This window comes from Lytechinus variegatus, chromosome 16 (genome assembly GCF_018143015.1).
Source record: "Lytechinus variegatus isolate NC3 chromosome 16, Lvar_3.0, whole genome shotgun sequence".
In the NCBI taxonomy this organism is placed as follows: domain Eukaryota; kingdom Metazoa; phylum Echinodermata; class Echinoidea; order Temnopleuroida; family Toxopneustidae; genus Lytechinus; species Lytechinus variegatus.
In genome coordinates this window covers 19981969-19997097 of record NC_054755.1, presented here as the reverse complement: position 1 = coordinate 19997097, position 15129 = coordinate 19981969, and the positions used below count along the sequence as shown (strand labels likewise).

Here is a 15129-nt window from a genome sequence, read left to right as displayed (position 1 = left end):
TGTAGGTCTACGAGGCTCTATCGATTTAATGTTGAACGCCAATCAGGGTAGCAGCAACTCCCAACTTCCCGGTTGTGAGACGGAAACTCGGGAACAAGTGGGGCAAGAGAAGTGTCTAGTCCAAAACGGTGGGGACATTCCTGTTGGTTAACAGCCAATGGCATGTGATCAAATCACAAGTAATGCTCCCAATACATGTAGTTCACCTTTTCAGTTTTTAGAGGTGCCACTCCCATTTGTTCTTTTTCCCCTATCCACTGAAAGATGTTTCCCACTCGAAGATGAAGTTTAAAACTTTCATGAAATACTTTTGCAGGACGAGGACGACATACCCTGTTTCATGTAAATTTCCACTTGGTCTACGCCCACTTTGACAAGCGGGTTTTGCCATGATGGTTTTAGCCAGACTTAAGGATTGGACCTTTGCTAGGAGACCAAGTGGGTTTAGCCATGAAGGTGTTAGCCTACAAACCTTTTTCATGGCGTACAAATCTTGATACCCTCAACTGTCTTGGTTCAACTAGCTAAATCATGATTGACTTTCAATAAATGCACAAAATATCCGATGAATTATCCCTTTGTCCTTGAATATCCCATCAGATTTAAAGCATTCACATTGGTAAGATGAGATTAGCCATAAGATCTCTGATGGCAGGAAACAAGGTGCACTCCGCTGAAAGAAAAAGAGAGAAAGAAATATTGGTAACAGTTTGAAATTCCAGTGTCAAAAACAAGTTGTGCAAAAAATGGGTCAAGAGGAATTGTTAAGTATACAATGACCTGTCAAAATAATAATAACAATAATGATAATAGGCATTTATATAGCACCATTTATCAAGAAGAAGATCATCTATCATACAAAAGAAATGCTCATCAAATTTAGAATGCATTGGGATTCTCTCATGAGTTTCTTTGCAAATAGTTACTGAAGGAAAAAACAGAATTCATGGAAAAATAAATTCAGGCAAAAACTAAAATACAAAAGATACAGTAAAAAACTTGATAATTAAATCAAATTCCACTAACACACAACTGGGAATAAGTGAAATATCTGCCAATCAACCTGTTTGCAGTATTTAGCGTGTGTTCGCCTTAAGTTACCTGCATGAAACCTAACAGTTTTCACTTTTTACGACTGCTTCATCACTATGTTTGTACATGTTAAAAAAGAATGACGAATGTGTTGTTTAAAAGACAGATCACCATATTTTATCTTTGTAATCTAATTTAAAGGTTTCCACAAAGAAACATTGCGCAGGCCAATTTTTTCCTTATGCATTTCTTTGTTTTTAGAATTTCTTATGTATTTCTTTGTTTTTTCATCTTTTGTTTTTCATTGATTTTTCAATGGAAATGATTACAGACCATTTAACAACTAAATTAAACTCTAAATTAATTAAGCAGACCAATTAGAACGAAAAATAATCACCCTTTTATGAATTTCATCTACCACAGATTTTGTACACAAAGTACAAAAATGAGCCATTTTCGGCATGACGTTGTCTCGCAAAAAGTCATGTGACGTCGCGATGGTATACCCGTATGTCACGAATTTGGTCTCAAAAGTTGAGCAAGACTTTAAAGAAAAAAGTCATAAAATTTTGCTGCGCTATCTTTTTTTGCGTTTTATAAAGATACTCACGATTGTTGGGGAATTCCGCCCATCTCCTAAGCATGGTGGCAATGGTGCCATCGTTCTGACTGGTAGGAACGGAAGGTTTGATGGCCGATATGTGCTGGGTGGTGTTCGCTTGCATGTCGTACAACACAGGGACGATGACCGAAGGAGCTTCCTGACCGACCATGGCGGCGCTGTCCTGCCTACGCAACTGGATCTGCAGGCAAGAACAATAAACAAAGCTAAACAGTACAACACAATCTACACCTTACGTGATCAGCCATCCCAAAAACAACAGTATAAAGTCAAATATAACAAATTTTCATCTTTCCATGATCAATTTGTTTTACCTTGTGAGCTTTCGCCTACTTGTTTCTGCAGGCTTCTTCAGACTATCACTGACTTAATGATAATAAAAATAATTGGATTTATATAGCGCTTTCCAGAGGATACAAAGCGCCGTAGATGGAGTAGTACCGGCAGTGCAGAAGTCCTTGAGAATGGGAGTGCACGTAGTAGAAAGTTTGTATTGTCCAGCATCTTGTTTCATGGAATGTGTCTGGTTCTTCTGGATATGAATGGCCTCCCTGGTCCATCTTGTGTATTTATTGTCATATCTAGCTAGGATCTGGATCCTATTCCATTTTATACAATAAAATCTTTCTACTACGTGCACTCCCATTCTCGAGGACTGCCGCGCTGCTGATACTACCCCATCTATGGCAAAAGTTCTTCAGCGCAAGTCTGAAGAAGCCTGCGGAAACGAGGAGGCGGAAGCTCACAAGATAGAAACAAACTATAAAACCTAACTCAAACCCTACTGCAACACTAACCTTACATCTGAGACAAAAGTAAGCCCAGAGCAATTGTTACAGGAACAAATGTTGTGTCACCCTCCAATATGCATACATGAAAGAGTAATCACCTGCAGTGGACAAAGGCATCAAACACTTACAAATAGGAGCATTTTGGTCTTGATGACCACAGCTGGGATGCCGGCCGTGGCAAAGGTCTGTCCTTGGGGCACGGTCAGGCAGAGCTGCATGGACCACTTCAACGACGGGTCCGGCTGGAGCTCCAGGTGCATCAGCTGGATCAGGTCCTTGAAGACGCCGGGCATGGCACCCAACATACGGGCAAAGGATGTGATAGCTCTGGGTTTGAACGGTGGGCAGGCAACCTAAGGGGGGAGAGGGGAGAAATATTAGCATTCATGATGGCGACATACTATATCAGGGGCCCGTTTTATAAAGTACATGCAACTCTTGTAACTTTGCCATAATGGCAACTACCATGGCAACAGGGCTCAGCAGCCAATCAGAATCAAGGCTACCATGGTAATTTTCATGATGACAAAGTTCAGTTGCATGTACTTTATGAAATGGGCCCCAGATCTTCAAAGACACTAGGCATGCCACCCAATATAAGGGCAAAGGAGGTGATATCGCTGGGTTTGAGTGGGGGGGGCAACCTGAAAAGTGGGGGGATAAGACAGTTTATCAATAAAAGGGATGAATTAACGATGTTGAAAGGTAAAATCTGCGTCTTCCTAGTGTCATTTGTAACAAGCTAAAAATAAGTTCAAACATAATCCAATAAAATGACTATCCTACTGTTGTTTTTCATTATTTGCTCATGATTCTGGGATAAAAACGCTGCTGGAAAATGAACTAAATAAGCATGGCATTTCCACTCTGATGTTGGGTATTTTTCAAAGCAACAAAAATACACTGTCCCACATATGCAATTCTGTGTTAATGATCTTAAGTGTGATCATATTTCAATCTTTCATTTCATTTTCACAGAGTTTGGTTGATGTAAATGAAGTACACCTGACCGTACGATGATATGACAATTAATCTTGATTTTACAGACTTTCTAATGAAACCAGCATTTTCTTGAACTACAGGTACTTATCTTTAATGTAATGGTATGGTACAAAGACTACATCACTCTCACACTCACCTTATTCTCAAAGTAAAGTTCAATGACCTGTAGTTCCTCTTGGCTCCACCGTTCTTTGGCATCTAAAAGAAAGGATTAAAAGAGAACAATTATGGCTTTAATATTATTTAAGTGCAGACATGAAGGCCCGTATTCTGAAGTCAGGTTTAACTAAGACCATGGTCTAAATCTGTGCTTTAAGGGAAGCCAAAAGTGTCAAAAAAAATTTAAGTGGTATGTTTCTTATTTTTACTGGGCTCTTTCCCGATTCATCGATGGTTAAGACAATCATTTATTTATACATCCTACATTATTATGAATGATTTGAAAGCCAAATAAGCTAAAATATTATATCTCTACTGTTAGTGATTTATGTAACAATTGGCTGTCCACAATTAAACCACAACTTTAAACCTAAGTTTAACTTAACCCGACCTAGGCCGGGGGGGGGGGGGGGCCTCGGAGGCCCCCCCTCAATGAATCGCACGATATTTTCGCCGTGCAAAATTTTTTGACCGCGCCGCTCGCTGAATTTTTACTTTCAAGTCTTGCGCAACTTTTGAGACCAATTTTGCGTCACCCGGGTACATGGTTCCGAAATTACGCAACATTATGTAAGTGCATGTCAGACCGAAAATTGCTCAAAAACGTGATTTCATGTACAAAGTCAATGCAAATTGTGTTTTCAACCAAAATTCATAAATGTATGATTATTTTTAGTTTTGCTAGTCTAAATGTATTAATTTTATGCTTTTTATGATCACAGAAGAGTCCCCAACAAATTTCATTGAAAAAACAATGAAAAACAAAAGGTCCAAAAAACAAAGAAATACATAAGAAATTGCAAAAAACAATATAATACATAAGAAAATGATTTGATATCACAATTTTTTTCATGTACACTTGCTAAGGACACCACAAATACTTTCTATACCAAAAATTAGTACATTTGGAGTTTTATTTATGGAGTTAGAGGAAAAGGTATGATTTTGCATACTAATTACGCATAAATTAGCATAATCACTTAATAGCGATTTGCATGAAATAAATTACTATACAATCTTGTAGATTATGTCCTAGGCAACCCGCATGCAAATTTTCGGCGCGATCGCGCGGTCGACAGCCGATATCTTAGGGGGGCCTGGGAGGCCCCCCCCCCCCCCCCCCGGCCATAGGAACTCCCAAAATACCCCGGCCTAGATAGGGTTAAACCCGACTACAGAATACGGGCTAGAGAGTCAAGAGATATATTTCAAAAGAGAATGAAACACTTGACACTACAAATAGTTCAATTCATATTTAAGAGAATAATCACATAAACATATCTATGAGATTTTGAGAAAAACTAAATGAATAATGAGATAGTTATGAGCATTTGAATAGTGAAATCATATTGGCAATGCAAACAAGATCTATGAAGTCATTGGCCTTTAGATAAAGCCATGTGTCTGAAATGATGCATATATATATATATATATATATCAGAAACCAATTGACCAGTAACAAAGACTAATCACTCAAACCAAGGTGAATGAGCGATCCACTATTACAGTATATGACACCTAGATAGATCCTTGCCATTTGATTGGTTGGTCGATATCGATCATTCAGCCCATTTTACAATGACATCATCAACCGTGTAATTTTAGATCCATTCATCGTGCAATTTTTTTATCCATACGATTTTGTCTATTGCACACACGCACCCAGACTGCAGGCCATAGACAACTAACAAATGTTGTATGTACGCGCATAGTGTACGCGATAATCAACAGATCGAGCCGGCACTGCATGAGCACATTTTGCATGGAAATTCACAAATTTTACATGAAAAAGAATCTATTTTCAAGTGTCATATAAACCAAATAATGAATGTTCTTTTCATTTGTGCAATGGACTGAATACTTCATTTGGTGAAAGATGAAATGAATTTTTGTATATTATTATTATTCATGTTTATTATATGATTATTACCACTTCTTCTCTACATTACATGACTGTACCTGGAGTTTGCTTGGCCTGTAGATGGAGCTGCTGCATATGGGCGGGGTTCAACCAAACACGGAATATCAGCGAATCATTCTTGAAATGGAAACCTTGATCACTAGGGGGCAGCAAAGTCAGCTAAAAAAAATCACAACGAGTTTTTGCATGTGTCATTCATGTTACTTGGACTCAGTCAAATTAAAGAGAAATGCCAGTAGTTGCAGTAAACACTGATTTCATGAGAAAGTCTGTAAAACCAGGCTTAATTGTCAGAATATCATCGAGGATCTAGATCTGGTACAGTTACATAAACTGAACTTTGTGAAATCTTGAAATCTACGCTGAAAAATGTTCACACTGAAGATCACTAACACAGATAGGCACAAGTGGGACAGTGTATTATTATTGCTGGAATAAAGACCCGACGGAAGTGACCGAATCCGCGCTTATTTTGCTTATTTCTCAGCAATTACACAATTTCTTCCGGAATCCTTTGGCACATATTTTTTATTCATACAAACAGACACTTGGGTGGTCATTATATTAGATTCTGTAAAAAGTCATTTTGAGATGGTTACCAAAACTGGAATTTATCTTTAACTCCTTTCAATTCAATACAATGCAATTCACTGATGTTTGATTTTCATTTGACACACAGTCGCATTACAGTACACTAGCAAAGTGTGCTGCCTGCATCTGTGATGTGGACCCTGAAGTTATTTTTGATTTGATTTGATTTTATTTCTGCACTCAGCATAAATATTCAACATAACATCCAGGTGATACAATTAAGTTTTACAAAACAATTTAAGAAATAGTCATAACAAAGCAATGAAAAATTAATATTAAAAAGTAGCAATATTCAATGAAAAGAAAATAACAGTTTAAATGAATGCAGGAGACCGCCATCGTGAGCGGTTAAGCTTGAAAATGATGGCGGCCTCGTAAAATGGTACATAAATTTCTTTCTTCATTGATCAAGTGGGTGCAATGCAGGTGCAGGTGCGGGTGCAGTAAAGGGCAGTTGAATAATTAACTTGAAGAGGGGCATGCATATGATTCAATGGTTTTTCTTTTAATAGTGGCTTTAAATGAGTATATTGACCTAATATAAATTGACTTCGTTGCTACAACCATTTTTAGTTTATACCCTTTCACACCAAAGTTGTTTCCTTTCAGGGCACACATTTATAATATGATCTAGTAATGCACTTTTGGGAGGGTATGCCATGGGCCCGTCTTACAAAGAGTTGCGATTGGTCCAATCAATCACAACTATGGAAAGCCAGCTAAGTCAACAACTAAAATGCATGTTTGTTCAAATAGATTTCTAGTTATGAATGTATGATTTCTTGACAATTTGGTGTGTTCTTCTTTGTTTACAAAGGACATTTTGCAAACTTCCTGTAGAAAAAAATTATGACACTGATGGATTTCCATAGTTATGATTGATCTAATCAATCATAACTCTTTGTAAGATGGGGCCCTTAACTAAATATAGGCATTATCTTACCTTTACTCTGCATCCTTGTTCTGCAGCTTGCAACGTCTGGGTCTAAAATACAGATAAAACATTCACTTTCATTAATAAACAAATTATTCTAATTGGTCGATAAGATGGGACAAATCAAACAACCAGTTTGTAGTTCGCTCATATTCTAAATGACCTCTAATATCCCAGATATTTTAAATATTTCTAGATTACGATATTTCAGGGCCCACTGGGAGAACAGTCTTCTGAACTGAAGTGGCTACCCTGGGTATATATGCCATTATTACTAATATTATCACTACTATTTTTATCATCATCATCATCATCACACATATCAAATCAAAATGAGTCAGCTTTCTACTAATCTGTGTATACAGATTATAATATGTGTTAAAGACTAGATTTCTTATTTTGTATCTCTATTCAAATATTCATAAAGGATCAGATGACATATAAAAGAAAACATTTACATAATAATCTACAAACATACATGTAATTAACAGAGGAAGTAAAAGTAGTCCAGGTAATGGCGCATTGCTGCCGAGGCAGGACATAAGGTATAGAACATAATACAAGACAGATTAGAGAACAGTATAACATATAGCAAGGATATTGATTGTGATGAATCTTACAATAATCTGTAAGTACAGACTAGGAGAAATTTACAGATTAGGAGAAATACTCGCCCCCCCCTGGCATTAATGGAATTCCATAGGATCCTCTTTACCTGTTCAGCATTTAAAACCCTTTTGAGATGCCTTTGAAGGTAAGTTGATCCAAGGAAGCGTTCTATCGGAGCACAGAGGTAGGTACTCGGCGTAGTCGGCGTCCCGTGGATGGCCGCTGGGGTGAACATACGATTGAGTGCCTCGTGGGAGAGAATGGTAGGCAAGGAGGTGGCCAGGTTACGGGGCGGGAGCACCCTCGTCTGGCGTTGAACTGTAATGGCAACGAAAGGGGTAAAATGACGGAAGACATGATATTGCTTATTTTTATTCTCAATTCAAATGATTTGAATAAATTAATATTTCAAATAGGAGCTGACAAACAGACCTGAAACAATGTTACACATTTATTCATTAGGTCATTGTGTAAAGTTAAAGATTAAGAAAAACAGGAAATATATATAACAAGAGTGTCACAAAGGCGAGCAAATAATACGCCTGCCCGTTACGCAGAAAATTGAGTTATTGATCAAGCAAGAATAGTGGAAGGGAGAGACTTCACCTTTGACCTTTCGACCTCAAAATCGATAGAATTCCTGGAATCAATGCTAGTTCATACACACCAAATTATATGAGACTAGGTTAAGTTAAACTAAAGTTATCACGTTTACAAGGACTTCAGAAGCATAAGATGAAAACATGTCAGTGTGACCTTGACCTTTGATCTTTTGACATTACGACAGATGGACATCGAGCATGATACCGTAATACGTCCCGTCTAGGACGGGCGTATAAAAAAAGAGATATTCAACAAGGTAAACTTATATTAAGTGAATGACCATGCGTTAAAAAAAGTATTCATAACACAAGAAAAAGAATAACCCATTCCTATTAAGCATTGAGACATTCACGACATTCACTTATAAAAGAAACTAAAGTGGGGCATTTTTAACATTTTCAACATTATTCTTCTCAAATCCATCCTTTTGGTCAAATTCCTTGAATAGAAATCTTGATATCAGTGTACTTTGTAGTGCAGTTCCTTTCACTCACCAATTTGTCCCGGCTGGCCCGTCATGCCGCTACTCCCCGGAGAATGAGTGGATGCTCCCATACTACCTGGTGACTGGGCCATACCAAAACGCTGGACGGGGGAGGGCCCGGGCATGGAGGGACTCCCGGGCCACTGACGAGATCCGGGGGACGGCATGGTCAGGCCCATCGAAGAAGTAAATGGAGAACCTCCTTCAACTAAGCCTAAAAGGCAAAGAATAAGAGAGTTTTAGAGCGCAAGCGGGAAAACTTCGCACAAGGAAAGCGGTCTGGGTGCTCCGGTTCATGGCTAAGTCACGATGAACTTAGACATGAACCAGAATAGCCTGGTGGTTGAGTCGCTGCCCGGCAAGCAGGTTCGAATCCAACTGGTTCTATTTTTTTCTGACTTATGATTTTCATTACACATCGAGCATGCGATCTTTAACACTTAAGAGTGATGCCGAAAATTTGTTTACAAATGATACTTTCCTCCCATTAAAGCCTCTTTATTTACGGTCTGGGTGCATCGCGGTCTAGTGGTTAAGACTCTTGTCTTTTAATGAGGGACATCCATTTCACAAAGTATTGAAGGAATCACTTCCTACCGGGTACCCATTCAAATCACCTGGGTTGGGTGCAGCACAAAGTTGGTACAATTCTGGTTGAAGGAAAACATGACAAGGCTGGTACTCGAAAGACGAAAGTCATAACCACTAGACCACGACGCCCCCAATTACATGCATACCAATTGAAAAGTCAACAAAACGGAATCATAATGGCAAAAAAAGGAATTGCCGATTAAGAAGGAATATCTCTTTAAAATCAGACCTGCCAAACTTTGGAAATGATAAACTGTATTCTGGGATCCCTAAAACTTCATTTCAAAATAATGACCTCCGAATGACCTTTGACCTTCGTCTAGTTACCTTAAATTACATTTGTCTAATTACCTATACTTGTGTGCTTTTTTTGTGATATAGAGATATAAAGAGATGATATTTCTCAATAAAATACATTTTTTCTATAGCAAATCATTATAAGTTATGACGAAAAAAACGTAATGCCATAATTTAGATGCAATAAAACGGAACAATTATGGCAAAAACGTAATGGTTGGCAGGTCTGATGATGGTGCACTGTTGAGTGGAGAGGAACTTACCCAACCCTGCCAACCTCTGGGAATGAAATATTGTATTTTTCTGTGATAAAAAAAAGTATTTTTCCCCAAATAACTGTATTTCATAATACAGTTAATGATAATTAATAATAATAATTGTAAATTTATATTGCGCAATTTCTATACAGTTAATGCATGGCATGCACATAATGCATGGCGCGCACACTCATTGCGGCGCTCAAGCTGCATGCAAACTGCTCTTGCAGATGAATAAAAAACATTGAAGCATCTCTATATCTCACCCTTGTTTCAACAAATCGATTGAAAAAAAAACAAGTAACCTGAAATTACATTGATCCAATTTTTTTTACAAAATCATATTTTTTAACGAAAAAACATAATGTCGTACTTTGGTTGCAAAAACGTACACTGGTTGGCAGCTCTACTTACCTGGTGATGGGGTTCCCTTCATGACGGCGGATGGGGAAGGTCCGGGGATAGACGGAGGTGAGGCTAGAGGGTACGCACCAGGAGACATCGCATAATGCTAGTAGAAAAAAAAGAATAACAAACACATTTGATGAGTTCAAGTAAGGTGTCGATAGCATTTTCATTCAGGTACACTCTTGCAACACCATGTAAATCTACATGGTGGGACTACATGTAGACTCCGATGGTGTTGACCGAGTGTAACATCATAAAACGATCTTTCAGAGTCCAGAAAGAGGTGAATATTCTTAATTTGCTTGATAGTTTCTGACTAAATCAAAACAATCTCAAGAATATAGAAACCTATAAAATAGATGGCCACATCATGGATTTAAAGATGTGTTTTGGTGAAGGATTTTTAATTAAATTTTTGCTATTCTCGCTGGTTGATCGAAAATGACGTTTATTAAAAACGTGAAAACTTTATTCAAAATAAATGTAATGACTCGGGCCTAATCATGATGATGATGACGACGATGATGATGATGATGATGATGATCATCATCATCATCATCCTCATCATCCTCATCACCATCATCCTCATCATCCCTACAACCATGTAATTAATGAACATTACCCACCTGTTGCGATAAGACCGACGTATGAGGTGAGGCCGGGGTGGCCGGATTGCTACTTCCCGGTCCTCCTGGTCCAGTGGGTGGGGTCATGGGGTAAGCAAAGCCCCCTGACCCGCTCTGACCCAGCCCCGCCCTTGACATGGGCGAGGCTCCGGAGGGGTAACCCGAAGAGACTTGAGTGGGGAGGTACGGGTCTGGTGGGGTAGGGCCTGCATCGATGTTCATCGGTGACAGAGGGTTACCGTCGTCCTCGTTTGCTGGCAGGGTACGGCTGTTACGGTGCTGATGGTGGTAGGAGACCGTCTCATCGATGAATAGCTCCAGGAAAGCCTGGTAGGTGATAGTTAACAAATAAGCATTAATATGCAGGCGATTTTTTAACTGAACTTTGTTCAGAAATGGCAAAATTCTGTGAAATATAACAATGATTCCTGTGCATGGGTGTTGTTCAAAGAACCCTCGTCAGTCAAACAAATTTCATGCAGGGAGCTGCCGGAAAAAATGACCGGAGTGTGGACATTGACACACAATCATTTTGATTTATCAAAAACTCATCAGATAACATCAGTTGTCCAGCATACATATTTTCATGGGATTAAAACAACATGAGACCATTTTAAGACCACTTTGAGACCATTAAAAAAATAACGTAGTGTGTGAATAAATCATAAGGATGTCAGACTTACCTTGAGATTAGGTACAGTGTAGAGACCTTCAACAACTTTCCTCACGTCAAATAAACTAAATGCTCCATCTGAAAGGGGATAGCAGAAGACAATTGTACATCAAATTCAAATAAAGAACTTTACCCTTATTTTTTCCAAACAAAATGTCAAAATTCTGTGTAGAAGTTTGTTGAAACTCATGAAGCTCTACCAGATGGAAGCAAAAACAGTCAAAATCGGTCAACAAAAAGAGAAGGAGGGCATTTTTTATGAATTTTGAAAAATGAGCATACATGTATTTAATGAGTTTCAAAATCCTGTGTAGAATTTTTTAATCCCCACCTAGTGCTATCATATAAAGCAAACAGAATTGAAATCAGTCTTGAAATGACGAAGAAGCATCTTGAAATTGTTGACGGATGACAGACGACAGACGTCACGCCACGGCATAAAGCTCATCTGGCCCACACAATACCCACCTCTGACAGCAACAGTATTCTTCCCTTTGCAATGAACGTCCAAGCAGAACGCATTGTGGAAGACGATCCGATAATGGGTACTGGATTGAGGGCAGAGAGCAAACTTGTGGATGGGCCCGGCCACCTGACTAGTTGCGGCTATCAGACCCAACGACGGGATCAAGGGTAGCTTGCAGATTGAATGCAGGGGTCCTTGACTTTCACATAGACTCTGGGATGGTTAGAGGGAAGGTAGGAATGTAAAAAACAATAATGTTATAGAAATATCCCACAATGGTTCTTGTTTTATTAATTTTCTATTAAAATCTAGTGAAATTATCCAACACTGTATGCTATAACAATAATTGCTCATTGAGGAAAGAAGAGTAGCTCTCGAAAAATGAAATAGCCCCCAAATTTTGCAACTGCCCCAATGTGGGGGGAAAAATAGCACCTTAAGTTTACATTTCAACAATTGCAAAGAATTGATAAGCACAAATAAATAGGACAAATACTGATTATACTGTAGAAACCTTAGTAAGTTTCGGGATACTTTTTTTTCATCATTCAGCTTGTATTCAAGGTACATGTAAGACTGGCTCATGATGTGAGTTTGGCTGTAACTTTATATTTGATTTTCAGTTAATAAATTTACCCCCTACAAACTTTGGTATAAAGTTTAGGGAGACTTTATTGTTCATTCAGGTGATGTTTGATATAAGTCTGGATCATGCTATGAAACTTAACTGGAACTTTATAACCGATTTTTAGTTGATGACCCCCCCCTCCCCATAAACCTTAAAGTTTAGGGAAACTTTGTTCCTATCAGGCATAGGATTATCATGAAAGTTAGAATCAACTTTATAATGGATTTTTGGTAAACGAAAATGCCCCTACAAACCTTGATAAGTTTTGGGAGACTTTGTTCTTCATTCAATTCATGCTCTAAATAAGACTGAACCATCAGGTGACAGTTAGCTGTTGAGGTGGAACCCACGGCGCTGAAGTTAAGACGAAACTTCTGACTGTCTGGATCCCAATACACCATAACCTAGATAACGACCAAACGAAAGAACAACATGTTGTAATTAACTTCAAACCACCTGAAGTAGTAGGCTAAATGGTTCTTTTCCATTCGTCCAGTTGCCAACCTGTCTACTATCATTTGGTCTACCATCGGTTCGTCCACTATCAACATGGTCAATTTGCCATTTTGTCCACTAACCATTTCGTCTACTAACCAGTTGGTCTAACAGTCAGTTAGTCCATATACCATTTGATAAAAAATGGACTCAATGTTAATTGCACAAAGTTATGAAAATGAAAGGGATATTAGACCAAATGGTTATGAGACGAAATGGTCAAAGACGAAATGGTGATTAGACAAAGTAATAATTGGACCAAATGGGTATTTGGACCAAATAGTTGTTAGACGGATTGTTGGACGGAATGGCATTGGACTAAATGGGGCTTGAATCATGGGATCTTGTGGGTGTGGTTAGTATGTGCAAATTATTCATGGTGTGGGTAACGGCAGCCACAATAAATTCAGGTTTAAAGGGTTAAGACCTCGTCATAGAAGACAGGCATTGGTTTCCAACCTGATAACATCATCTGCAATACATAATACATTTCATTATACAATTAACTCCTTGAAATCAAATAATATACTTACAGTGCTTGATCTGTCCTTTCCATATGCTATAGTGATCTTCTGGTATGTGAACGACTGAATATCCACCAATGTTGTGAACGGAGGGTTGTCTAGTCGAAGAAAATTAAAGGGAAAAAAAAAACCATGATTTTAATTCTTGACGAAAGTTTGGGAGCATTAGTACAATGTAAGTAACAAAGCAACAATTTACAAATGAGCTATTTTATTCAAACAGTAGACTCATGAATAGAACAGAGTATCTAACCATGGAAACAGGCGTCAAATTGGCGCACTGTGACAAAAGCGCGCATCAGCATTGGACATTTCTTATACATGCGCCCGCTACGCGCTAAATTAAGCGTAATTTATACAGGACATCTGCATAAACCATGGGTTCAAACGTGGGTTTTCAAAACCACCTTTGTGAATTCGGGCCAGTCTTACCTTGTATCAGTCCCGAGCGCGATGAATGAGACAGAGTCAGATAGGGCAGCCATATTGGTAGGTCAAGGGTCAAATGATACAGACGACCAATGGAGTCCCAGTCGCGCAGGAACTGCTTGACCACGGAGTGCATGCCGAGGACCTTGTAGAACAAGTAGACAAGGCGTGTGGAACCTGAGAAATAATAAATAATAATAATAATGATAGACATTTATATAGTTCCATCTTCTATTCCGAGGCACGATAATATTATTATTACCCCAGCTTTAGCTTGGACTGCCTTTCAGCGCTCATGCATTCAAGGAATTAATCGTGCCGGGTACCCATTCATCTCACCTGGGTCGAGTGCAGCACAATGTGGATAAATTTCTTGCTGAAGGAAATTACGCCATGGCTGGGATTCGAACCCACGACCGTCGGTTTCAAAGTCAGAAGACTTATCCACTGGGCCACAACGCTCCGTAAACCGATGTGTGAATGAGCTTTTGTCCTCAGTCGGTAGGAAAAATCAAAATAGCATATACAAGGATGTTGACGAAGAATAGAACTGCAGTATTCTGAAAAGTCAAGACAACATTATCTTTTTACCAAACAACTTTTTGTTCCAAGAGACCTGTGAAGCAATACAGTGTTGTTGTTTTTTCAGAAAATTAAACATACAGCCTTGTAGAAAACATTGCACACTAATATCAAGCCAAATTTTATGGCGCTCATTTGTTTGGGACGGAGATCTCATAGCCCCCCCCCCCCGGACCATTTAACACACCCGAAATAGAGCCTGTTAAACCAGCTCTATTTTCAACACAAAAAGTAGAAAAAACAGAAGAGCAAAACAAGTTAGAATAAGACTTTATGTGAAAAAATCAGGAGTTTAAACTCAGATTAATTTTTTTAGTCATTTATCTCAAATGGAAAGCTTGGTTCATCTTCCATACTGAGCATTCAGAACAAAATTGCTTTCTGTTTTAAAAATGAGATAACAAT

The 15129-nt window shown here is 38.6% G+C and overlaps 1 protein-coding gene across 1 annotated transcript in view; it reads right to left on the bottom strand.

Annotated features, from left to right (window-relative positions):
• LOC121430309 (mediator of RNA polymerase II transcription subunit 14-like) overlaps positions 1–15129 on the bottom strand; it is a 51670-nt gene continuing 36541 nt past the window's right edge. The window contains exons 24-38 of the mRNA XM_041627587.1: positions 14146–14319; positions 13723–13811; positions 12949–13098; positions 12069–12279; positions 11611–11678; positions 10928–11254; positions 10308–10404; positions 8759–8962; positions 7768–7979; positions 7062–7103; positions 5566–5686; positions 3584–3645; positions 2574–2798; positions 1643–1835; positions 1–673 (exon numbers count right to left, since the gene is read on the bottom strand). Of these exons, the coding sequence (XP_041483521.1) occupies positions 612–673; positions 1643–1835; positions 2574–2798; positions 3584–3645; positions 5566–5686; positions 7062–7103; positions 7768–7979; positions 8759–8962; positions 10308–10404; positions 10928–11254; positions 11611–11678; positions 12069–12279; positions 12949–13098; positions 13723–13811; positions 14146–14319 (2237 nt within the window). The 3' untranslated portion in view covers positions 1–611. The remainder of the gene's footprint in view (positions 674–1642; positions 1836–2573; positions 2799–3583; positions 3646–5565; positions 5687–7061; positions 7104–7767; positions 7980–8758; positions 8963–10307; positions 10405–10927; positions 11255–11610; positions 11679–12068; positions 12280–12948; positions 13099–13722; positions 13812–14145; positions 14320–15129) is intronic.